We start from the raw sequence: 25,189 nt of genomic DNA, 5'->3' as shown, positions 1-25,189 counted from the left end.
AGATTTTTGGGGTTTGCCATTTTTTTTTTAAATCACCTTTTTGTTGTTTTTAATTACAGGGGCACTCAGTATGAGGTCTGCCCTCAGGCTGTCAATTGCCCATACCTGAGTTATATGTATATAAGGTTACAAATGACATGAGAACAATCAACACAACAACTCAATCAGTATTTATTGCTGAAAATATCATGATTTGACATGGTTAGGCTTAACCTGTAGCAATAATACAGCTGATATTATCTTCTGCACCTGCCACACAAGTTGTTCCAAACCACAAAAATAAAATAAACTAAAATACACAGCCCTTTTATTTAGTAAGGTAGTGCAAAGAGGTTACTGACACTTGTAAAAAGTGAACACCTTTTTTTTCTTCCAAAGAAGCAGGAGTCGCTGCCAGGAGAGCGACCTATATTGTCGTCAGGGCCCAACAGTACACATTTTAGGACAAATATGCTGTTACTGCAGTGGAAACATAATGAAATGCAAATGCTTTCAAAAAAATATTCACCGGCATTAACATGGCAGTCCAAGTCTTTTTAGGTGCAGACTTTAGGATGCAATTGGGGATGATGTACGGACACAGCGGAATGTCCATCTCAGTTCTTCCTTTAGTGCTCCCAACGATCGAGCCAAAAGCAGAGTCGTTATTTTCTGGAGCGCATTTGTGGCAAAATGTATTGAACTACTGTAAGGCAATCTTAGCGCTGCATTCTTTTGCATCTTACTAAATGAAAGAATGAAGGTCTAGTAGTCACTATAGCCTGCAGACACACCTTTTACAAGAATGATAAAAAAAGATACAATCATCAGCTGTATTTCTTTATATGTTCAATGGTGTTCAGACATCGGACGGTAAAAACAATTAAGCGTAGGAGTGTGCCTGTCATGCCAAGGAAGTGGAAGATTAAATAGAAAATGTTTAATTTTGTGAAACTCATTAGCATAGTTTTAGTGATGTCACAGTTGCAAGATGATGGTCAGAAAGAAATTTTAGCATACATCATTAAAATTAAAAAGTGTTGGGAATATGCAATACATTTGCATTTTCCAAAACACACAAAAGACACGTTATCCTCCCAACAGTGTTCTGAGTTGTTGTCTATCTGATGTCATTTGTCATTATTTTGTTTTAATCCCACTGTGCATTTAACATGGTGACATTGCATGGCTGATATTTATTTTGATGTTATAAGTGTTTCTGTATTTTAAAATCACACACATATGAGTAAAACTGAAAATACCTGGATGCATAAAAATGTGTTTCAATACCATATTTAGTAGTATAGTATTTGTGCTCCCAAGTGGGCATACAATTTACACCGAGAATTCAATGCAATGCATAATCTCCCTTTGTGAATAATTTTGCGCAGTCATTGCACTGAAAATAGAAAATAACAGTACGGTATATTGAAAACTGTGCAAATCCTCCGATGCTACTTGTGTCTTTGTCATTGGTTCTCTTGCTCTATCATACGAAAGCTATGGTTCACAGCAGGGATGGTTGAAATTGCAAACTCAACATCAGGGAGGGAGAGACAAAGGCCCACATAAACCCCATCTGTCAGTAAGAAGGCCACACGAGCACTCTTAGAAGACGGCATAAAACCAAAATAAGGAAACAGGCGAAATAATATCTTCTGAAATCAAATGAAACTATGCCCACTCGCACACAGTTGCACTGAAACATCAGGCAGTGGTGAAAGTGCATCCGCTGTCAAGTTTTTGGGATAAATATTGCTGGTGCGCCGCTCTGCTTGGCCATGGAAGACGAAAATCCCAAGGACGTATACTGTGCAAGTATGAGGTGGTAGTTGTGCAAGGGGCGGATGTCACGCAGGTAGCTGCCCAATTGAGGCGGCGCCGTTGGCTTTACTTTTGATTTTGCGGCTGAGCATGCGACTCAGCGTGGCCGTTTTGCTGGCCCGCTCAACGGTGCCAGGAGACTCCAAGTAGACCAGGTCATTGTGCGACTGGCTCATCCCAGGGTCCTTGCGCTGGTGCCGCCGCCGGAAGAACCGCTTGGCGCTCTTCTGAAGGAAGCTGCCTATTGTTCAGAACGGGGGAGAAAGTAAGTTTTGTAATTTCTTTCTTTTTTTTGCATTAACGCAACGTAATGATATGGGGCACATGAATGCATGTGTGTGTTGAGAAATTCTGGTTATCAATATTGCAATAGACAAACAAACAAAAACATAATATATGGATACATGGATGCATTATGTTCATATATGTTATTACCAGTATGTTCAGCGGCCTTCGACTGCCCCCGACCCACCCACACACACACACACACACACACACACACACACACACACACACACACACACACACACACACACACACACACACACACACACACACACACACACACACACACACAAAGGCAATCACAGTGGACATGCAAAGTCTACACAATTTCTCAACTTTTTACCACTATTAATGTTATAATAACATATAGTAACCAGTAAAACTACACACAACTTTCAATGGGGATGTGGCTTTGTTCAGAATATCCATCCTTACTTCAAGTGATGTTAAATAGTAGTCAGCACAAACCTGCCACAATGTAAAGTGCCATTTATTAATCCAACTGGAAGGTCAGCTGTCCTAGTATACAGTGATACCTTGGCTTATGAACGCTTTAGCTCACAAACTTTTCACTTGATGAACATTAAATTTGCGAGAATATAATCTTGGCATTTCGGCGGACGAACCAAACCACACAGCGCCACGATGGCTGGCGGACACGTTTTCGGCGGATGAACACCAAACCATATGGTCGAATAGCGCCATGGTGGCTGGCAGACTAGTTTTCCACACCACCTTTGAGTACAGACGTGGTTTTCTATCAATTGCAGTACTTTTGCTATTATGGGACCGAAAAAGACCCCACCACAGGCTAGTGTTAAGCCGAAGAGGACATAAAAGAAAATTACGGTCGAGCACAAGAAAGAGATCATCGAAAAACACGAACGAGGTGTGCGTTTGTGTGACTTAGCGTCCCAGTATCAGTATGCTAAATCGACCATTGCTACGTATGGCTAAGGGTGTTTCTGTGTTGTCAAAGCAACGGTCTGCGGCAATAGAAGAGGTTGAAAAACTTCTGTTTATTTGGATTAACAAAAAGCAGCTAGCCGGGGACCGTGTGAGTGAGGGTATTATCGCTGAGAAAGCACGGCACCTTCACTCGGATATCATCAAGAGGGAACTACCTCAACAACCATCACAAAGGTAAATAAAACGAATTATACAGTCGTTTATTTCTTTAATTACAATACAATAGCACATTTATTATACATGAAATAAGGTATACAGTAAAGTCTCGTTATATCGATATCGGATATATCGATATTCCCGGTTATATCGATACTATTTCTATGCACGCACGGAGAAAATTACATACAAACAGGGTCGGATATATCGATAGTCCCGGTTATATCGATATTTTTTCGGACTCCCTTGAATATCGATATAATGAGACTTTACTGTATTTTGTGTAGTTTTAAGGCTTATTTAGTAGGAAATTATGTTTTATGGGGACCTGGGAAGGGATTATTCTCATTTTTAATCGTTTCTTATGGGAAATAAATGTTTGGCAGACGAACGTTTTGCCTTCCACACACTTTCTGGGAACCAATTAAGTTTGTAAGCTGAGGTATCACTGTACTCACAGTTTTTTCCTTTAGATCAGACACCTGACAATTAGATTTTTGGAACAGTGTCGGAAAATCGAGCCTCAGATTGAGGAGGAACAGTGTGGTTTTCGTCCCGGCCGCGGAACAGTGGACCAGCTCTACACCCTTAGCAGGGTCCTCAAGGGTGCATGGGAATTCGCCCAACCAGTCTACATGTGCTTTGTGGACTTGGAGAAAGCGTTTGACCGTGTCCCTTGTGGAGTTTTGTGGGGGGTGCTTCGTGAATATGGGGTACAGGAGCGCCTGATACAGGCCGTTCGGTCCCTGTTCACGAATGAGGATGAAAGGAAGCGAGAGGTCGACAGGCGGATCGGTGCTGCGTCTGCTGCGATGCGGACTTTATACCGATCTGTCGTGGTGAAGAAGGAGTTGAGCCAAAAAGCAAAGCGTCCCAACCCTCATCTATGGTCACGAGCTATGGGTTGTGTCCGAAAGAACGAGATCCCGGATGCAAGCGGCCGAAATGAGCTTTCTCCGTCGGGTGTCCGGGCTCTCCCTTAGAGATAAGGTGAGAAGCCCGGTCATCCGGGAGGAGCTCAAAGTCGAGTCGCTTCTCCTCCACATCGAGAGGAGCCAGATGAGGTGGCTCGGGCATCTGATTAGGATGCCACCAGGACGCCTCCCTGGTGAGGTGTTCCGAGCATGCCCCACTGGCAGGAGAACCCGGGAACGACCCAGAACACGCTGGAGAGACTATGTCTCCCAGCTGGCATGGGAACGCCTCAGGATCCGCCAGGACGAGATAGAAGAAGTGGCTGGGGGGGGGGGGGGGGGGGAGTCTGGGCTTCCCTACTGAAGCTGCTGCCCCCGCGACCCGACCCCGGATAAGCGGCAGAAGATGGATGGATGGATAGAACCGTGTGTAACTCCCTTCATCTTGACTATGGTTTCGGATCCAGTTGACGTAAAACAGTCCCAAAGCATGATGCTGCCACTACTCCTTCAAAGTGTGAGTGCAAATGGTTGTCATTGTGCACTATGATAGAATAGTGAGCACACGAGTTCACTAAAAAGCTGAAAAATAAATGAAAATATCCATCCATCCATTTTCCGTACCGCTTATTCCTCATTAGGGTCGCGGGGAGTGCTGGAGCCTATCTCAGCTGTCTTCCGGCACGAGGCGGGGGACACCCTGAATTGGTTGCCGGCCAATGGCAGGGCACACAAAGACGTACAACAGTTACTCTCACACTCACACCTAAGGACAATTTAGAGTGTTCAATCTGCCTGACATGCATTTTTTGGGGATGTGGGAGGAAACCGGAGGACCCGGAGAAAACCCACACGGGCCCGGGGAGAACATGCAAACTCCACACAGGGAGGCCGGGGTGGGACGCGAACCGGCGACCTCTACACTGTGAAGCCGGTGTGCTAACTACTCGACTACCGAGCCGCCTATAAATGAAAATATGAAACAAGAAATGTTTAGTAGTGAACAATGTGTTCTACCTACTCAAACTACACACAATAAAAACTAGAGTAGTACTACTATCCACAATTGGTAACTTACTTACATCTGGGCATAATGTGCGTTTAGGACTGCTTTCCTCTAAGATGGGGGTAATCATAGCACAAACGGTGAGACAGTGAAGGGGAAAGAAAAGGAAAGAGACATTCAATAATGGTTTGAAATTCACATTTTGTTTGGCTCTTGAGGCATATTTTCCCCGGAAAATTCCGGTCGAGCTTTTACAACCAGTCCGACTTTTGTTGCATTTGACTTTGGAGGTTGGCACCGTAGTATAAAAAAAGGAAACTGAAAGTATGTATCACTGTTAGGTTCGTTTAACAATAGAAAAATCAAGCAGGAATCAGAAGTAAGAACAAAAAGATTTTTTAATCTTTGGGACGGCACATAATGGAATTGTCTTGCCCCCACTGGTGCAGGCTGGCTCTTATAGATGGTGAAGGAGCGCATGACCGAGTTTTTTTGGAGAACTTTTGTTAAGATCGGCAGGATGTGACGTCAATGATCAGATGTATAATAAAAACAGGTCCGAGAAAATAAAATGTTTGGGAAAAAAACTGTTTACAATGTGTTCGTATAGTGAATTGCCTTAACACTCACCTCTTCTCTTTTTGCAGCTGACCTCTGGCACACACATGGAGAGTGAGGAATTATTTAGATCCTCTGTGGTGTTGCTCTCCCAATTCTCGGGAGGACGACCCACTCCACTGGGAACATCCTCGTGTTCCGAACCCTCCGGTGGGCTACTGGTCCCCGAAACGAGCGCCTGAGAGGAGTTTTCGTCTGACATTGAAGCATCCATCGCTGCAGCGTAGCCTGCCATCAGAGCCAGTTCATCATCCTGGGACAATGGGGTCTGGGAAAATAATCATAGTCAAGCACAAATGCATGTCAACTCTATTGCTGAACTAACTTCTCTTTACTTTGGCAATCCCAGAGATGATGATGGTACTCTTCTTCACAGGGGACCTGAGCTTCTGCTTGGCAGACTCATGAAGTTGTTTGATGGCAGCCTCAGCCACAGGATCAGTGCCGTTAAGCATCAGCAACTCTGTGTCTGAAGAAGACAGGGCCTTGCTAACTGTTCCTCCCAACATCGACATCTGCTCGGAAACACGGCGTTCGGAAAGCTTGGGCTTCTGGGTCATCGCTTTTGGGGAAGAATCTAAAGGTAAAGACAACAGATTTGAAGGTATTACAATATATTCATATCTCCTGCAAAATGGAAGATTACAAAGTTATTGGTTATAACTAACTTCAGTTTGAATTTAAATACATTTTGCCTCTCATTCAAGTCAGTTTCATCAGTTCATGCAACAAAGCCAGCCTAAATTGGTATGAAAACTCAACTATTTATTGCATCTAACAGGCAACTAAAACGCAATCGCAAATGTATGCAGCTTCAATATTTTTTTTTCAGTTGACTGAAAATAAATGATGTAACTTCCTCCCAATGATTTGTTTCCTGAGGAATCTGTGCAAGGCAGGGCTCTCTCGGCTTCACCATGTGTTCACAAAAAAAATAAAAAAAAAAAATAAAAAAAAAATGGTTATACGTGTATAGCCAGCCAAAGTCTTCTCAGTTTTTAAAAAAAATATTAAAAATACTGACAGTTGGTCCAAAAATGTTTTTATTTTTATCCCATTCACTAGAGCGACAGCCAAGGCACGGATGGCCAGGGCTTGTTGAAGCACAGTTAGAGTGAGTAATATTTTTCATCATTTCTATTTTAGTCCTTAAACATATCTTCATGAAAAACATTTGGGGTCTTGCCTTGATTTAAAGATATGTGAACAATGTGCTTTGATGAAATATCACTGCAAAATAAATGATATTTTTGTGAGTGATTATTTCCAGCATTACTATTAAATAAATAAAACACTTTTTTCACTCTTGCTGTTAAATTCCTGACTGAAATTTATAAACATTAAAAATCCAGAAAATGTGATGGTCATACATTTTGATGCACCTAACTTTAGCCCTGTCCAACCAAGAACAGAATTTGGATGGACTAATGCACCAAAGCTCAGGAGTCCAAGATGGCGTCCTAGAAGGCAGCCGTCAGCAAGTGCTCTCATGAGCCTTGCTTTTTTTTTTTTTCTTGTTTTGTGTGTTCTTTTGTCACTTTGTGTTGTTGTGCGTCGTGTGGAATGGATATGGATTGTTTTTCAGCATTTTTGACCATGACATTCTTCAAGGAGGAGACTCTGCTGAGCGGTTGCGCCTTTTCGGCTTTCGCCTTTTTGAATATGCCAGTACTGTTTTTGAATGGGAGGAATGTGGGTGCCATTCGACTGCCATCGCTGGACAGCTCTGAGGCCATTGTGCTTTTTTGCACCTGTATTGGGCAGCATCTTCACAGCCCCGCTTTGTTCAGTGGAAAGGTCGGTGCTGTTGGCTTGAGGAGCCCGCGATAAGAAGGAGTGTCAGCGCAGAGCGCCGGTGCGTATGTGGAACTGTCGCGGCTTGGAAATGAAGCGGATTTATGTGAGACAGGAGATGTGAGACAATCTCTTTGTCAATGGCTGCTACAGCTGCGTGTTTGCTTTCAACATTTAGCTGTAGTCGACGTGCACATTCCACCATGACATCCCTGATCTACTGGCGAAAAGGACGCTTTGTTCCTTCCACTCCTCTTTCATCTCGAACAGCTTCATGTCACAAAGCAGGTACAGAAAGAGCTTCAGAATGAATGACTCTCTGTGTCTTTTTGTTGTCATGTTATTTATTGTTTAGGTTTTTTTTGTTCTTTTGACGGCGCCGCAAGAGTGGCTGCCTTTCCAGCTGCTCATGTATTTTGTTTGTACATGTTGTTTGTATTCTACTTTCATTCCTTTCATAACTTTGCTGCTGTGAAATGTACATTTCTCCACTGCGAGACTAATAAAGGCAAATCCAAACCAAAGTACAGTGATGCCTCGGCTTACCAACGCTTTAGTTCACAAACTTACGAACATTAAATTTGCGAGAATATAATCATATAATAATAATACATTAAATTTATAAGCACCTTTAAAAACCCTCAAGTACGCTTTACATTCACTGGATTTTTTTGTGTCGGTATACGAACTAGTCTTCGGCGGACGAACCAAGCCACACAGCGCCACGGTGGCTGGCGCACTAGTTTTTGGCGGGTAAACACCAAACCACATGGTCAAACAGTGCCACGGTGGCTGGCGGATTACTTTTCCACACCTCCTTTGAGTGCAGACGTGGTTTGCTATCGAGTGGAGTACTTTTGTTATTATGGGACCGAAAAAGACTCCACCACGGGCTCGTGTTAACCCGAAGAGGACACAAAAGAAAATTACGGTCGAGCAGAAGAAAGAGATCATCGAAAAACACGAACGAGGTGTGCGTTTGTGTGACTTAGCGTCTCAGTACCAGTATGCGAAGTCGACCATTGCTAAATGTGGCTAAGAGTGTTTCTGTGTTGTCTAATCAACGGTCTCAGGCAATAGAAGAGGTTGAGAAAATTCTGTTGATTTGGATTAACGAAAAGCAGCTAGCAGGGGGCCGTGTAAGTTAGGGTATTATCGCCGAGAAAGCACGGCAACTTCACTCGGATATCATCATGAGGCAACTACATCAACTACCATCACAAAGGTAAATAAAACGACTTTATTATACTGCAGCTTATTTCTTTAATTACAATACAATAGCACGTTTATGATACATACAATAAGGTATATTTTGTGTAGTTCTGAGGCTTATTTAGTAAAAAATTATGTTTTATGGCAACATAGGAACAGATTAGTCTCATTTTTAATGGTTTCTTATGTGAAATAAATGTTTGGCAGACAAACTTTTCACCTTACACACACTTTCTGGGAACCAATTAAGTTCGTAAGCTGAGGTATCACTGTAGTTGAGTTTTTGACATTAATTTAGTAAGGCTAGTACAATCCTAACAAAGCTTTTATGCAATTAACTTGGCCGTCCGACAGCCCTTTACCATTAGAAAAGGCACACCCACATTGTAATTGTTCTATTCTTATTTACAAGGACTAATGATAATATTTTTACTACTGTACCAATGCTGAGTCCCGGAGGCAGCACCCGGCCCGGTTTGCTCTTGACTGCGGTGATGGTGGTGACCACCGTGCCACAGGGCATGATGGTACGGTCCATCTCCACTCTCTTGGTGGAAGCTGGGGTTGGAGGCTGCCAGGACCTCACCTCACTGGGATCCAGGTAGGTAAACTGAAGAATGGGGTTACCCATTGTTAATATGCAACAACACTGGTGCTGGAAAGTCTTTGATAGAAGGAACAGGATAGGTGTGTCTTACATCAGTAGTAAATGATCCTGTCACTACATCTTTGGTCATGAGTGAAAATGTTTGTGTTCCTTTAGGTTGCTTCTTAACAAGATCAAAAGGCACTGACACTTGGCCCAGAATGCTACCTGAAATACAAAGAACAATTTGAGTCAAACAGAACCAACACTGATGATGCTCAAGGATGTGTGTAAAAATAATAAGCACCCAAAATACCTTTATTAATAAAACAAAAACAGCTGCACATGCAAAACATTTTTCCTCACCCTCTTGAGGTAGTCCATCATTCAGCAACAGAATAATAAGTTCTTTTGATCGCCCATTCAGTTCACTGGGGGGACAAACATTATAGTGAGAAAAATACTAATTTTAATAGAGAAGACAGTAGTAGTTTATGTGATGCTTGTGTGTTGTGAAATTTACAAGACAAAAGGCTGATCCCAGGCAGGATTGGCTGCGTTCTTCAAAACAGGGGTATTAAACTTTTGTGGGGGGTCATCTAATTGCAGTACACACAGAGGATTTATGCTGCCTGCAATCATAAAAAAAGAAATTATTGTGATTGCAGTTCACATCAGAACCAAGACAATAGAGTCTGCGGCCCATTATCAAGGCCAACTGTCAATCAATCAGGAAACATTCTACATCTACATGTCAGTAAATAATAAAGGACAACCGACGTCTCCGGACAAGTTGTGTCCATAATTTGTAAAATGGCTTCAAATGACTTCTATTGGGCGTATTTTACAATGATTCCACCGCATATAGCTATATTTTATGTTTTAAGACTTGCGCTGAATATTCCGGAAGTCTTGTTTTTGAGTTGGTGACGAGTCCTCACCCTACGTCACTGAAGTAACGCCCCTGACCGAAAAAAGGACACATTGTAGAAGTCCTTCCATCACATCAATGCATTTTGCTGTACTTTGGTCAGAAAATGTCGTGTAGGACCAAAAAGAGGCAGAAGAGGGCGACAAGGCTCCATGTAAGGAATTAATCAGCCTGTGGAAACGGGCTGATTAATTCCTTACACGGCTTTGTCGCCATTTTCTGCCTTTCTTGGGTGCGACATTTCCCACCCGTGATGCCTCAAAATGACACGGAATAAATTCTTTGATCAATTGCAAACATGTATACTTTCTTCTTCAGAACTACCGGAAACAAATTCCTTGTGTGTTCTACATACTTGGCAATAAAGATGATTTTGATTCTGGTTCTGATATGAATCATATTCATAACTGGATGAGTAACAAGAAAGCATATTCTCCGAATCTGAAGCCATTGTTTTGATTCACGAGCAAGGCAAGACGTCTTGCCGTGATACCACGAACATGGGGGTGGGAGCTTCTGAAACTGGCCACTTCCGATTTCAAATTGAAGTACTTTTTAGACACTTTAAGTAATTTTTATTGGTGTTTTGCATTTGACTAAAAATATACTGCGTGTTTTGGGTATTTTCGATGCTATAATTTGTTTTTCCTATGTCAGTTAGGAAACAAAAAAGTGACGTCGGTTGTCCTTTAAGATAACTGTCTCTCCAAGATGGGCCTTTTGCTTTCCTTGAGTCGCAACCATTATTCAATCGACGTGCCAGCTATTTACACAAACAGTAGTGTTGCAAGATTGAATGTTGCTTTGTTAACTTCCTGTTCTTCATTTTGATGGGTAAAAAGAATGACATCTAACATTCATTCATTCATTCATTTCCAAACCGCTTTAGCCTCACAAAGGGTCACAGGGCGTGTTGGAGCCTATCCCAGCTGTCTTCTGGGAGTAGGCGCGGGCAGAGTACACAGAGACCAACAGCCATTCACATTCACAATCACAACTAGGGACAATTTGGGGGTGTGACTGTGACTGACTGTGATGACGTCAGTGCCTCACCAGCCATGAACCTCACCGCACGTAACTGGTTAAGACCAATGATAAGCTTCTGCTGGACTGATAATCTCTGTGGTGTTGTGATACACAAACAACACTAACATTCAGCTACAACATTGCCAACTGAGTTTGGTTTGATTATAAAGCAGCAGCAGTTGGGCACAACAATCTCTTACCTGCAGCACCTTCCTGCTGAGTGAGTGTCACTCGAATGTTTTTCACCAGCAGCTTCCAGTCGTGCGCACGAGGAGGTTTGGGTGGTGAAAACACTCTGTTGTAAGGTTCCTGTTGGAGGAAGTGAATTGTATTGGATTTTTGACCTTTTAATTTGGTATACTGATTTACAACTTAGTGTGGGGGGACGCTAAAATTGGCATTCCAAAAACATTGCAAGATATTTAGTTTAAAACACATAATAGCAGAACAGATGAGTATTATAGAACTGCATTTAGAATGAGCCATGTAAAACTATTTTAGCGCTTGGCAAGTTTGTAGCCCTGCGAAATAAAGTTAAGGTTGTGACATTTCTTGATCCGGAGTACAATGACAATGACTATGGAGACACTCATTGGGATAAAATCACAACAGACACCAATTACATCAATACTTTCATCTTCACCGTGTTTCTTTTCAACAATGAATCGTGAGACTGTAAATTAAATTAACATTCATAAAAGAACTACTGCGTTCATCTGTCATTCATGCTCTATTGGCTGCAGCAACAGAAGAATGGAATTACTACTCCATCAAACTGAAGCTTTTAAATGTTTTCTTAAGTGCTTCAATATAAAAGGTGTTTATAAATCAAACAAGACCAGCAAGCTAATACTTAGCATTGCGTTTTGCCTCTTTGGCACACTAAAACTGAGGCATGACTCAACCACTCACCTTGACCTCTGAGGCCTGAGAAGGCTTGCAGCTCAATAATACAGAGGCTTGTGTCGCACAGAGCACATGCTTCAATTGCTCCTTTAGTGCTGCCACACAGGAAGTGCTGACATTGTCCTGATAAGACATGACAAAGAGAGCACTGAAATCACACTTCAGACATGCAACTGAGTCCACTTCAATGCACATAAATGCAGCACGTAAACAGTCAATTCAGTCATTTTAAAATACAGTCAAAATAGACATTCTCCATGGGAAGAAAGTACCTGGCTTAAACTAGGTGTCACCTGGACCATTTCTGTCTCCAGGTGAGAAATTCCCCAGCTCACTCCAACCTGATCTTCAGCATCTTGCAATTGGAGCTCAAGCTGTGTGGCAAAGAGAGCAGAATATTAATGGTGCCTGAAGGGGGAAGAGCAGTCGGTCAGAGAATACTAATTACATCTATTATGCATAGAATATTTTGTTTTTATCTTGTCACCCCCACATCCCTCTCAATTTTGCTGCTGTAGATTGCAAACTTCCCCATTGTGGGACTATTAAAGGCTTTCTGATTCTGACATTACAGAACGTCCACTACTCGCAAATTCCAATGCTTTTTGGAGTACAATGTATTTTCTTAAGCAGGTCCTTGGAGTCTCTAATATTGTGGCCGTATCGTACAAAACAGATTTCAAAACACTATATACATAATACATAATTAAATGTCCTGTAAAATAGACGTTTTTTCTAAACTACTAAAAAACAAGCCCATTTAAGATTTTTTTTTTTTAATTTAGATTTAACAGTCTTGGATTTACAACTTCCATGATATATAATAAGGTTCCAACTTTGTATTTCCATGTTCTTTTATGTCTAAAACACTGCAATGTGATGAGCTCATGAATAGTGATAATCTGTAGGTCTACAGTCATGTTTTGTTAATTATTGACATTGTATGATTCATCCGCTGGATTTAAAACAACCAATATACCAGGCAATATGTACTTTTTGTCTTCAGTATATGTGTTTGACCATGCTTAAACACCCGCACTCTGCATACACAGGTATGTGTGCATCCCACTTTAAAGGATATATATATATATATATATATATATATATATATATATATATATATATATATATATATATATATATATATATATATATATATTGCACTTCCTAATACATACTGGTAAGTAGTATAACTGGAGTTGTTTGGATGACCCACCCACCCATCTCCTAAAGTTTACTGCCATTTCCTTAACTCATTCACTGCCATTCCCAAATTTATTCGGGAATTGCAAAGCATGACGTGGACCGCTATTGCCGAATTTGTTCTTTTTTTCCTGGGGGTGGAGGGTGCCGATAAAGCGCTGGTCAGACCACTGGCAATGTTTTTCTCTCCCATGAGGGGGCAGCATTTGCATTCTGTACAGCTGCCCCCCCCCCCCCCCCCCCCAAAAAAAGTCCAAGATGGTGCCCGAGTAGGCAGCCGACGCAAGTGCTCTCATGAGCCTTGCTTTTTTTGTTGTTTTTGTCTTGTTTTGTGTTTTCTTTGGTCACTTTGTGTTGCTGGGCGTCGTGTGGAATGGATACAGATTGTTTTTCAGCATTTTTGACCACGACATTCATCAAGGAGGAGACTGTGCTGAGCGGTTGCGCCTTTTCGGCAGCATGAATATGCCAGTACTGTTTTTGAATGGGAGGAATGTCGGTGCCATTCGACTGCCATCGCTGGACACCAAAGGGGCCATTGTGCTTTTTTGCGCCTGTAATGGGCAGCATCTTCACAGCCCCGCTTTGTTCAGCGGAAAGGTCGGTGCTGTTGGACAGTCTGCGGTTGGATGGGTGCATGGCTTGAGGAGCCCGCGATAAGAAGAAAGCAGCGTCAGCGCAGAGCGCCGATGCGCATGTGGAACTGTTGCGGCTTTGAATTGAAGCAGATTTAGGCGGGACAGGAGATGTGAGACAATCTCTTTTCGTCAATGGATGCTACAGCTCTGTGTTTGTACGTTCCACCATGATGTCCCTGATCCATTGGTGGAAAGACGCTTTGATCCTCTCCTCTTTCATCTAGAACTGCTTCATGTCATCACAAAGAGGGTACAGCAAGTCCTGAAGAATGAATGTCTCTCTGTGTCTTTGTTTTGTCATATGGTCTCTATGCTGTCATATTATTTGTTATTTAGTTTTTTTTTTGTTCTTTTGACTTCAAGACGGCGCCCAGAGAGTGGCTTCCTTTCCAGCAGCTCATGTATTTCTTTTTTCTACTTTCATCCCTTTCTTCACTTTGCTGCTGTGAAATGTAAATTTCTCCACTGTGAGACTAATAAAGGCAAATCCAATCCAATCCAAGCTCAGATAACTCCAGACTCATATACCATATTTTCCGGTGTATAAGGCACACCCAAACACCTTCATTTTCTTCCAAAAATGACCCTGCGCCTTATATGTGAAGTTATATTGGTCTCGCAACTACTGTCAGCAGCCACTGACTCAATTTCCCCCTGTAGAAGAAGTAGTGCATAACCACAGCCTCTCGTATAGCGCCTTATAATGTGGTGTGCCTTATAATGTGGTGTGCCGTATAATGTGGTGTGCCTTATATTTGGAAAACTTTTATACATTCATATATTATATTTGGAAAAATATTCATTCATTGCCTTATACTCCAGTGCGTCTTATACACCGGAAAATTTGGTATCTACATTTGCACTTCCTAATACTGAACTGGTAATTGTATAACTGCACATGTTTGACTTATCACCCACCTCCTGAAGTTTAGTGCCATTAGCTACGATGGTTAAAATACCCCATTTTCAAATAAAAGTTAAAATGATAAATGTGTGAAATTCTATTGAGTCAGCCTGACAGACAGAAAAGGGGTTCAAAAAGAGCTGGATTTCAAATTCTAAGAGATGACGCAGAGGAATATAAGAACACTACAAACGACAGCTGCCAATCGTGCCCTAACATGCCTGGATTTTAAGTGTTGGACTCCAGGGCTGCCGGCATAATGCCAAACATGCCAAACAAAAGCCACATCAGATAGGAATGAGGACATCGAGAGTGGTCGAAAGCATAAAATCACAATGTGCAGTGTGGTGACTGCCAAATTGATTCACATAAACTGTCGGGTTTTCAAAACAAATACCTATATTTTTTTTACACAACGACCTCAACACCCCAAAAAAAATCCAAAATATTTTTCCATAAAAGCCCTTTATCGCCACTGAATAGCATTAAAATGGTTATACATTTCATGTCACCTGACTGGCTGATATAACAGTGCAACAAAGTACAGTATTTGCATAACAAAGTTGACACAAAGGTGTCACACGGGGGCCCTCACAAGCAAAACGCTATGTGCTACAAGAGTGGGTTGAATGCCCTCAACTGCTTTCAATTGTGTAAAGCATGTGTTATTGTGGTGCACGACGTCAACGACCAATGCTTGTTGTTACACTTTTCGACGCACGCAAAGGGGGACATTCCAGGACCATTCTAGCGTGTATCCCAGTCAAATGCTAACTAACGTTCCACTGGATGTATGAGGTCTTATGAAATGACTTTCTGACCTTTTCCACACTAAGCTGAAATCGCCAGACCAAACGTTGACACCTCCTTTATACTGACCTACATCTTTTATTAATCCTGACTTTAGCGTTCTAGCCACTTACACAAGTTGTATTTATGGTACAAAGAGCTCAGGGAGCACCGAGGTGTGACAAGCACCTTATTGGTTTAAAAATAATCTTTGTAGAAGTGGGTTAACCTCCGCAGAAGCTCTTAAACTGAACCTAAATACGAGATAAAAGCTTAGTGCTGCTAAAACCAGAATACAGCCTCGTTAGGTTAGATGATGCAAGATAGATTTCAAACGAGATGCTAATTTGAGTAGCTGAGTAACCAACATTGTATTTGCCAGTGCGAATCAGCAAAGTCATTGAATGTGTTTGGGCTAAGCAGCAAAAATAACTTTTTTTCCTCCTTAAAAGGGCAGACATTTTTCAACTTGCTGTTGACTGAAAGTGACATCACAGTTGCTCAGGTAAAAATCCATCACGGCTCACCTGTTTTCTGAAGTAGGGGCCCGACTGGTTGGTACCTGAGTCCCAAGCAACGGTGATGTCATTTACGTCAATATAAATTGGCAAAATGGTTCCCCCTGAGAGGCTGAAAAAGGGGTGGATTTTAATGTTTAACTTATTTTCCACAAAAATTACATTCATTAGAATGAGAATTCCGTGTTTAGACTTCTCACAGGCATCATTGTAGTTATGGTTTCCTCTAGGGGGCTGTTATGAATTTGGGGAAGCCATTAGAATGTTTAATCCCCGACACATATTACATACTGAGCACACAAAAAAACAGATCTGGCCCCCAGGGGACTACTTAAAGTGACCTTGAGAGTTTTGAAAGGTGCGTAAAAATGAAAATGTATTATTATTATTATTATTATTATTATTATTATTATTACTTGGACTACATCAAATATCATTGGAAAGAATAGTTTTGGGTAGACTTCTCTTATAACACATAGGAAAAATTACTGAAGCCCTTGATGTTTGATGAAATTTGAATACTTCTTTTCCCCTTAGCTTTTCCCTTCAAGGGGTCGCCACAGCGTATCAGTGTCCCCCATCTTCAGTGGTTTGATTCGCTTTGAATACGTGGCTCTAATTCATAGACTGTAAATTTCAATGAAAATGTGTATTTTCGCTCACATTTGACAGTGTATTCATTCACTGTCTAAATATCCTGGGACCTGATGCTTTCATAAACATCTAAAAACAAAAATGTGCTCCTCTATTGTGCATATTTTAGATGATCATAACCATAAAGATGAAGTGGGACAATTTGAAGGGCAACGAACTTGACAGTGATTGCTGTCAAGAATGTGGGACATTTGCCAAGCCCAGACAAATACATCAAGCGTATAATCTATCGTTATGGAGAAGCAGTGATCCACTTTTGGGCCGCATGTCACTTTTAATAAGATCTCCCATTAAAGGACAATCGACGTCTCCGGATAGGTTGTGTCCATAATTTGTAAAATGGCTTCAAATGACTTTTACTGAGTGTATTTTACAAAGATTCCACCGCATATAGCTATATTTTACGTTCTAAGACTCGCGCTAAATATTCCGGAAGTCTTGTTTTTGAGTTGGTGACGAGTCCTCACCCTACGTCACTGAAGGAACGCCCCTGACCGAAAAAAGGACACATTGTAGCAGTCCTTCCATCACGTCAATGCATTTTGCTGTACTTGTTTGGTCTGAAAACTTCGTGTTGCACGAAAAAGAGGCAGAAGAGGGCGACAAAGCCCGTTTCCACAGGCTGATTAATTCCTTAACCGGATCTTTGTCGCCATTTACTGTCTCTTTTTTAGTGATACATCCCCCCCCCATTGCCTCAAAATGGCACAGAATAAATTCTTTAATCGATTGCAAACACGTATGCTTTCCTCTTCAGAACTATTTGAATCATATTAATAACTGGATGAGTAACAACAAAGCATGTTCTCCGAATCTGAAGCCATTTTTTGATTCTCCAGCAAGGCAAGACGTCTTGGGGTGACGCCACGAACAAGGGGGCAGGACCTTCTGAAACTGGTTCATTTTTTTGCAGATTTTGGACACGAAGTATTTTTTATTGGTGTTTTGCATTTGACTAAAAATATCATACTGCGTGTTTTGGGTATTTTAGATGCTATAAAACGTTTTTCTGATGTCAGTTAGGAAAAAAAAGTGATGTCGGTTGTCCTTTAACTCCTTCACTGCCAGACGTGCAAAAATGTGTCCACTCCAATGCCAGGGTTTTTCCAGGAGCCACAGAACATTGAATTTAAGGAATACATAAACATTCAATACAGCATTAGAAACCTTAGACTCTCTTCTTTCATCAGAAAAAAGTTAATTCCTAATTTATATGGGTCTGGAGTTATATGAGCTTGAAATGAGGACGACTGTCCAAAATACAATGCAATACATACATATTGGTTTAAATAGCGCTTTAACAACAGCTGAAGCTGGAACCAAGCGCTAACATGGAAAAAAGGGAAAGGCTGCTCCCTTGTGGAACAGGAAAAAAAAACATTGCCAGAGGCCAGCGCTTTATCGGCAACCAAATAAGAAAAAACAAAGCCCGAACAAATTTAGGAATGGCGCTCTACGTCATATTTTCAATTCCCGAATGAATTTGTGAATTGTAGTGAATGAGTTAAATTACATTCTTCACTCTGTGTAAAAAGGAACAGATGATTCTTTTGACTAGAAAGAAGAACCTTTACACATTTTTACACATTTACCTGCAGCTCCAGTGGGGATATACACACTGTATATTTACAAGGATCAGCTGACAAGGACGTGGACACACCAATAGAGAACTGAAGCCTTTCACCGACCACATAACAGCAAGCCGCCTGTTGGGAGAAAGACAGCAAGGCGATGATATAGGACATTTGCAACAACTTTCTATTGTTAGTGTTCTGTGCAACTACAATGCGTCATTTCATTTCATTCAAAGGCGATTTCAAACATTGGAAGCGAAACTCTTATCTGGCCATAAAATGACGAGCAATGACAAGGAGGAACTTCACACGTGGTGCTTAGTCAGCATCAGAAAACCTTTAATTGTCCACCAGTGTGGACATCTGCACTCCACAGCAGCAATTTGAAAGAGGATGGGGAAGGGGGTGAAAGGATAAAAATACAAGATATTCAAAAGCATAGTAAAAATGTCAGAAGACTGAGAAGTAATTTCTGTGAAATATGCCACAATGTAGACTCTACATTGTAGAGGTTTGTGTGAGGGATCATGAAAGTATATCAACAAACGTGATTTTGGTGTAAGCTATTCTGAAGTCATTTACCTTGATGAAAATGTAAGTACTGGTGATGTACTCCAAGATGATATAGTTTCAAATTTCTCTCTTCAAGAATTTGATTAGTTGACCCAACTCTTTGTGGCTTTGTGATTTTCTTCCAACAAATTCATTCATTACTTCATTTAGTTGCTGATGGTTTGGTGGTACACTCGCCCAACTTGTGCGCGGGAAGTGCGGGATCACTAACTAACCAACCTGCTGGTGGTATGGATTGGATTGGATTTGCCTTTATTAGTCTAGTTTATTAGATGTGGGTGTGAATGATTATTTGTCTCGACATGTGCCCTGCAACTGACTGCCGACCAGCTCATAATCTCGGCTCCAGCTGCACCCCACAGTCCTGTTCAGGATAAGCAGTGTTGAAAATAAATGGATGGATTTATTTATAAATGAGGGGGGCAATGTGTTTTTTTTTTCAAACGAGCTAATTTCCAGCTGTGAACTATGAAATAAAAAAATACATCATGGAATAAGGGTTGGTATTTATGAAACCGTACAATTTATCACAAAAGATGAACAAATAATTGAGATAATATATTTTGTTTTACATGTAATTGACATAAAACCACTATAGTAAATGTAAACAAATCCACAGATACACACACGCACACGCCTGTGCATTTATAGTTGCCAGTGGCGTTTTGCCAACAGCGTAAAGACACAGTGGATAAGTGTGAATATGCCAATGTTCATTAGATTCCCTAAAATAACTACAGAACAGTCACACAAAACATGGGTTGAATCAATTCACACACAAAAGAAATTCCACTGTTGGCTAAATCATGAATGGACAACAGCTGGAAAAAACTGGATGTATTCGTGGTTTCCACTGTAGACAACAGGCAAATGGGTATTGCGTTCATAAACAAGTCAATCGGAAATCTATTGATGGCACCCCTTCTGTTCAACAGAATAACTAATTAATGCTGAATATGGCAGGCAAACATTATACAATGGATGGACGCTCCAGACATTTATGCACGGCGCTCAAGTGGAAAAGTCTGTGAAATCATAAGTTTCAAAACTATGCAGTTCAAATGGCATATTTGCAAGATGAAGACAGCTTGACTTAGAGATAGATTGCTTCAACTTCCCGTGAGACATATTTCTAAATGTGTTGAACAGCCTCCCAGAACAGATTGCAGTCACATGGCGAAGTATTACTTCACAACGAGAACATAGATCGGTACATTCCAGTTCCCTTTGGGTACAAGGTGGCATCAACCCCGGAGTGGGATGCACAAGTACCATTTTTTTCATTATTTCATGCAATTGGGAAAAAAGGGCTTATTTTACTCAGATGGTTCAAAAACAAATAACTTTTCTTGAACATGGCAAATATTTCATGTCATCATATGCAACAGTGTGTTTTTCTAACAGTCTTGCCACGCATCTCACAGAAATGGACTATAGCCTGTGACACAGGGCATTTCAGTTATGTGGTGTCAAAGTCTGAACATGACCTGGCACTACGTAAAAATCAGTGGATATACAGTAGAAACAACTTAACGATTAGAATGTGCTGCATTGAGACATCTGGAAGCCAATAAAATAGAGACTCACTATTTGAAGGGAATTGGGACAGAGCACGACTGAGAAAAGCTCAACTCTTTGACTAAATGATGCTTTCTTTAAGGACAACCGACATCACTTTTTTGTTTCCTGACATCAGAAAAACGTGTTATAGCATCTAAAATACCCAAAACACGCAGTATATTTTTAGTCAAATGCAAAACACCAATAAAAATGACTTAAAGTGTTCAAAAACTACCAGTTTCAGAAGGTCCCGCCCCCTTGTTCGAGGTGTAACACCAAGACGTCTTGCCTTGCTCGAGAATAAAAACAATGGCTTCAGATTCGGAAAAGATGCTTTCTTGTTACTCATCCAGTTATGAATATGATTCAAATAGTTCTGAAGAGGAAAGCATACATGTTTGCAATCGATTCAAGAATTTATTCCGGTCATTTTGATGCATCTGGAGAGAAATGTAGTGACAAACTCTTTAGTACTCACAGTACCCAAAAAAGGCAGAAGATGGCAACAAAGCTCAGTGGAAATTGTCTTCGTGGACGTTTTGTAAGCGAACATCACATAAACTGTAGAAGTCTTGGCGCAACACACAACTATTCACCATCGCGTTATTTATGTGTGTTCCTTCTCATTTCAACATGAATTTCAACACGAAGTTTTCAGACCAAACAAAGTACCACAAAAGCATTGAGGTGATGCAAGGTATGTACTTTCTCGGTTAGGGGCGTTCCTTCAGTGACGTAGGGTGAGGACTCGTCACCGACTCAAAAGCAAGACTTCCGGAATATTCAGCGCGAGTCTTAAAACGTAAAATATAGCTATATGCGGTGGAATCTTTGTAAAATACGCTCAGTAGAAGTCATTTGAAGCGATTTTACAAATTATGGACACAACTTGTCCGGAGACGTCGGTTGTCTTTTAAGAGCGATTATAAATGGCCATTATATAGTTCATATTAAAGGCTCATCAGTATTGCATCACACTCCAACACCTGCTGTCAGAGAAATACAGATTCATGACCGTATTTGCCAATAAGATATATATATATATACACACAAACCGGTTTGTTTGGCAATTTGCATACTCGGCACGGGCCTGCTCCGTGCTTCGGACTTTCCCGAGCATTATAAGGTCGTGCATTTGCATATCATATTCCAAAGTAGATGCACAGAACCTCAGCCCCAGAAGAAAGATTCAAAAGAAGCTAACAACATTTATGACGCTACAAAACGTAAATGTACATTATCCCGTTACTATAAAGTGTCCTTGAGAGTTTTGAAAGGCGCTTTAGAAAGAGGAGTTCACGTGGCTTGTAGCAGACAACGCAAACATTGCATTGACCACCATGACGAACAGTGTATGGACAAATGACAACTGCAGCAAAATCATCAGCAAGGGATATTTGCCATAAATTAAGCAAGGGAGCATTTGTGGTAGGTACATCCTTAATTTTAAAAAATCCTTTATACTTTGCAACAATGTTTTTTTTGCGATTAGTCGTCTTATTGTGTTTCAAGTTGTGAAAAATGGGGCAGGCAACTTTGTTTTTCTGTGAATAAAAGTATGTATGTCTTTTTAGAAAAAAACACGTGTGAATTTGTAAATGTCAAACTGTAAAAACGATGCTGTGGTTGAGTGCATAATTGTGTCAGGTCTTACCTTGTTTTTGGCTGATTTCTGAAAGCGGGACACTTGGCTGATCATGAGCTCGGATGCTTCGACATCATGTTCATCGATGGTCAAAATAAGTGGACTCTGATCAAGAAAATGTCACAAACACTCAAATTAGGAACATACAGCAAGTGAATAACTGATTTCCTCTGATTAAACATGCACTGTCACTGGATACACAGACCTGCCACAATATTTCAGCCAACTGCACATCTAATACCATCTTCAGCTGTTTTTCAAGCCATAATGTTCAGTATGATTAACAATTGTGTATTTTAGTAGAAACAGTGTCACCAGTTCCTGCGATTGAAAACAGTGACAGACCCTGACTAAAATTTGACAAAGCTTATTTGATTGAATGTGATTGTGTGATGACGAGCAGTAAACACTTACACCACGAGTCTCCCTTGATTTGGCATTTAAAGCCTTGCACCATGCTCCTCTCCATTGATGTTTCCAACTATTCAGTGACAGCGCCCATCCTAGCAGAGAAGCGGCTTCCTCCTTAGCCGCACTGTCCTCTGCTAGGGTCCTTTGCAACCTTGTCCTTTGTTGGAAATACTGTACGAAATACAGTACCAGAGTAACTAAGGACGCAATGAAAAGCGTGACCATGAAAACCATTGCGGATCATCCAGACCAAAATATGAACTGGAACTTTCCAGGTCGGACATTCTTTGTGGATGAAAATGAAGGCTAAGCTGAAAACACCTCCAGGGGAAGTGTCCCTTGCATCATCACTTTCGTTTATAAAATTCGAAAATCATTGAAAGCAATTAGTCTTCAATGAGAAAAATGGTGTTGCACTCAATCCACACAATAAAATATTATTGTCCATGTTGCCCCTTCATGATAAATAAATCCAAGTCCCTACTAGAAAAGGCCACAGTTCTTACAACCTTCCCTTCTCATTGCTAAAGGCAATTTCTAGTGTCGGGCGAGTTTGCATACTAATACACTTCCGAATTTGTTTGTTAGCTCAATTGGCTAATCCGACTACGGCTCGCCGAAACAGTTTATTTAGCAGCGAGGAGTGACAAACTTTCCCCTAAAAGGAATTACATCCAAAGTCTTCGGTGAGGTACCAGAAGACGCCGTCCAATTTTAAAAGAAGGTTCCAGCTAAACACGTTGAAAGACGAAAAGCGAGACAGTTAGGGGATCTCGTCAGTTGAGATTCGCACTTGCAGAGTGATTGTACGAGAAGTTGCCGTTCTGAAAAGGGTATGTGGCACAAACAATAACTCCCACAATGCACCACGAGACGTATGCAAAATACTCTCTCTTGTACAATATATTTATATATTGATTCAAATGTATTCGTTGAATCCAAACACAGTGTGCTATTGTTTAATATTTTATTAAGTTAGAAAATCTGTCTTTTTGTTAGAAACTGGCGATAATTTTCTCTATTATGTCTCCCCTTTAGTTATATGTTTTGCTATTTTGTACTAAGTGAGTTGCCGTAGACTGTACAACATAAACTGTGACTTCCGGTCTCTTTTGTAATAAACGTTTACATCGGGTTGGTGACTAGTTGGACAGAAATCTCACAATTTGGATTGTCTGGGGATCATCGCGGGACGTATACAAACTTTACAATACAAACTTTGAGTTGGCGCTTAATGTAGATCGTAAACGGTCGCCATCAGTAAAATCAGCTGTCGCTTGTGGATAGCTTCTAAAACAGTTTGGCAATGAATTGTCGATCAGAGATTCTTGAAGTCACAGTGGAGGCGAGGCAGGTTGAGGAGTCAATCCTGTCTTTGCTGCACACAATTTTACTTCACCGGAGCACCGGAAAATTTCACTATAAAAAGGAAGGCACTTACTCCATCGGAACAGTTGGGACGGTGGACATCGATTGCGACTTCATCGACTTCACTTTTGTCCGGATTTCGTCGGATGAGCTTGACAGGGTGATCAGAAAAGCTGCGTCCGAATTCAAGGTACGATTCATCTCTTGAGTTTTAAATGACGCAACTGACGGCCTGTCGTCTGACCCACGTGGACATGTTTGTTTACAGGACGCTTTGAGCATATCTGGAAGTGATGGCATCGGTCAAATTTCCCTGGAATTCTACCAGAAGAAGAAGTCTCGGTGGCCTTTCTCTGACGAGTGTATTCCCTGGGAGGTGTGGAGCATCAGAGTGAACGTTGTCAACCTGGCGAACGAGCAGGAGAGGCAGATCTGCAGAGAGAAAGTGGGAGAAAAACTCTGCGAGAAAGTGATCAACGTTGTCGAGGTCATAAATCGCCACGAGTATGTGCCAAAAATGCCCACCCAATCCGAAGTAGACAATGTCTTTGACACCAGTTTGAAAGAAGTCCAGCCTTATCTCCATAAAATCACATATCAGATTACTGATTCTCTGGGCACTTCTGTGAGCACCACCATGAGAAGGCTGATAAAAGACACCCTGGCACTGTAAAGTACACTAGTTTCTTACTACTCACAAAATGTTGCCCCATTCGAAATTGCTATATACACTCTTGTAGTAACCCTCCCGATCATCCTGTCATTGGACAATTATTCTCTTTCCTTGTCTGGTCATTCTATTGTTATTGAGACTACAGCGCTGTTGTGTAAGCTTCACACATGATGGTGCAAAGCATAGACTCAAGAATTTTTGTCTGCTCTTAATCAGGTTGTTTTTGATTGTAAAGCAATGTTGTTCAAGTAATTCCTTATCGTCACTTGCCAACTCTCAGAAATTAAACATGAACAGCAGCAGATATGTGAATGTTGTGTTGCTAACATTGTTAACTCTAAATTGTTAAAATATGTAATAGTGTCAGGAAGGGCATCCGACGTAAAAGCTTGGCCAAAACAAACATGCGGATCAAACCTCTAAAGATGGAAGAAACTGATTCACTGTGACGACCCCTTGAAGGGAAAAGCCGA

The 25,189-nt window shown here is 41.2% G+C and overlaps 2 protein-coding genes across 2 annotated transcripts; one reads left to right on the top strand and one right to left on the bottom strand.

Annotated features, from left to right (window-relative positions):
* Positions 1 to 154: 154 nt before the first annotated feature.
* Positions 155 to 23,504, bottom strand: c2cd2 (C2 calcium dependent domain containing 2). The gene is given in 14 exon segments (XM_089017025.1): positions 155 to 2,044; positions 5,764 to 6,019; positions 6,087 to 6,328; positions 9,199 to 9,367; positions 9,456 to 9,571; positions 9,710 to 9,774; positions 9,867 to 9,975; positions 11,501 to 11,609; positions 12,213 to 12,329; positions 12,479 to 12,580; positions 18,505 to 18,618; positions 22,274 to 22,369; positions 22,679 to 22,902; positions 22,905 to 23,504. Coding segments are annotated over 14 exon segments (1,989 nt in total). The 5' UTR covers positions 22,960 to 23,504; the 3' UTR covers positions 155 to 1,829.
* A 272-nt stretch (positions 23,505 to 23,776) lies between these two features.
* On the top strand, positions 23,777 to 25,189 carry atg101 (autophagy related 101). Its single transcript, XM_089017270.1, has 2 exons — positions 23,777 to 24,233; positions 24,312 to 25,189. The coding sequence occupies exons 1-2, from the start codon at positions 23,982 to 23,984 to the stop codon at positions 24,714 to 24,716; spliced, it is 657 nt and encodes a 218-aa protein (XP_088873396.1). The 5' UTR covers positions 23,777 to 23,981; the 3' UTR covers positions 24,717 to 25,189.

The sequence above is a fragment of the Hippocampus bargibanti genome, linkage group LG16 (genome assembly GCF_051943395.1).
Source record: "Hippocampus bargibanti isolate YZ-2025 linkage group LG16, ASM5194339v1, whole genome shotgun sequence".
Taxonomy (NCBI): Eukaryota; Metazoa; Chordata; class Actinopteri; order Syngnathiformes; family Syngnathidae; genus Hippocampus; species Hippocampus bargibanti.
The sequence above is the reverse complement of the archived record's forward strand: the minus strand, read 5'-3'. Positions and strand labels throughout refer to the sequence as shown.

Bases quoted from the DNA above. Each gene is read 5' to 3' on its own strand.
- atg101 (XM_089017270.1), top strand. From the start codon at position 23,982: ATGAATTGTCGATCAGAGATTCTTGAAGTCACAGTGGAGGCGAGGCAG. The intron at 24,234-24,311 runs GTACGATTCATC...GTTTGTTTACAG, and splicing joins AAGCTGCGTCCGAATTCAAG to GACGCTTTGAGCATATCTGG.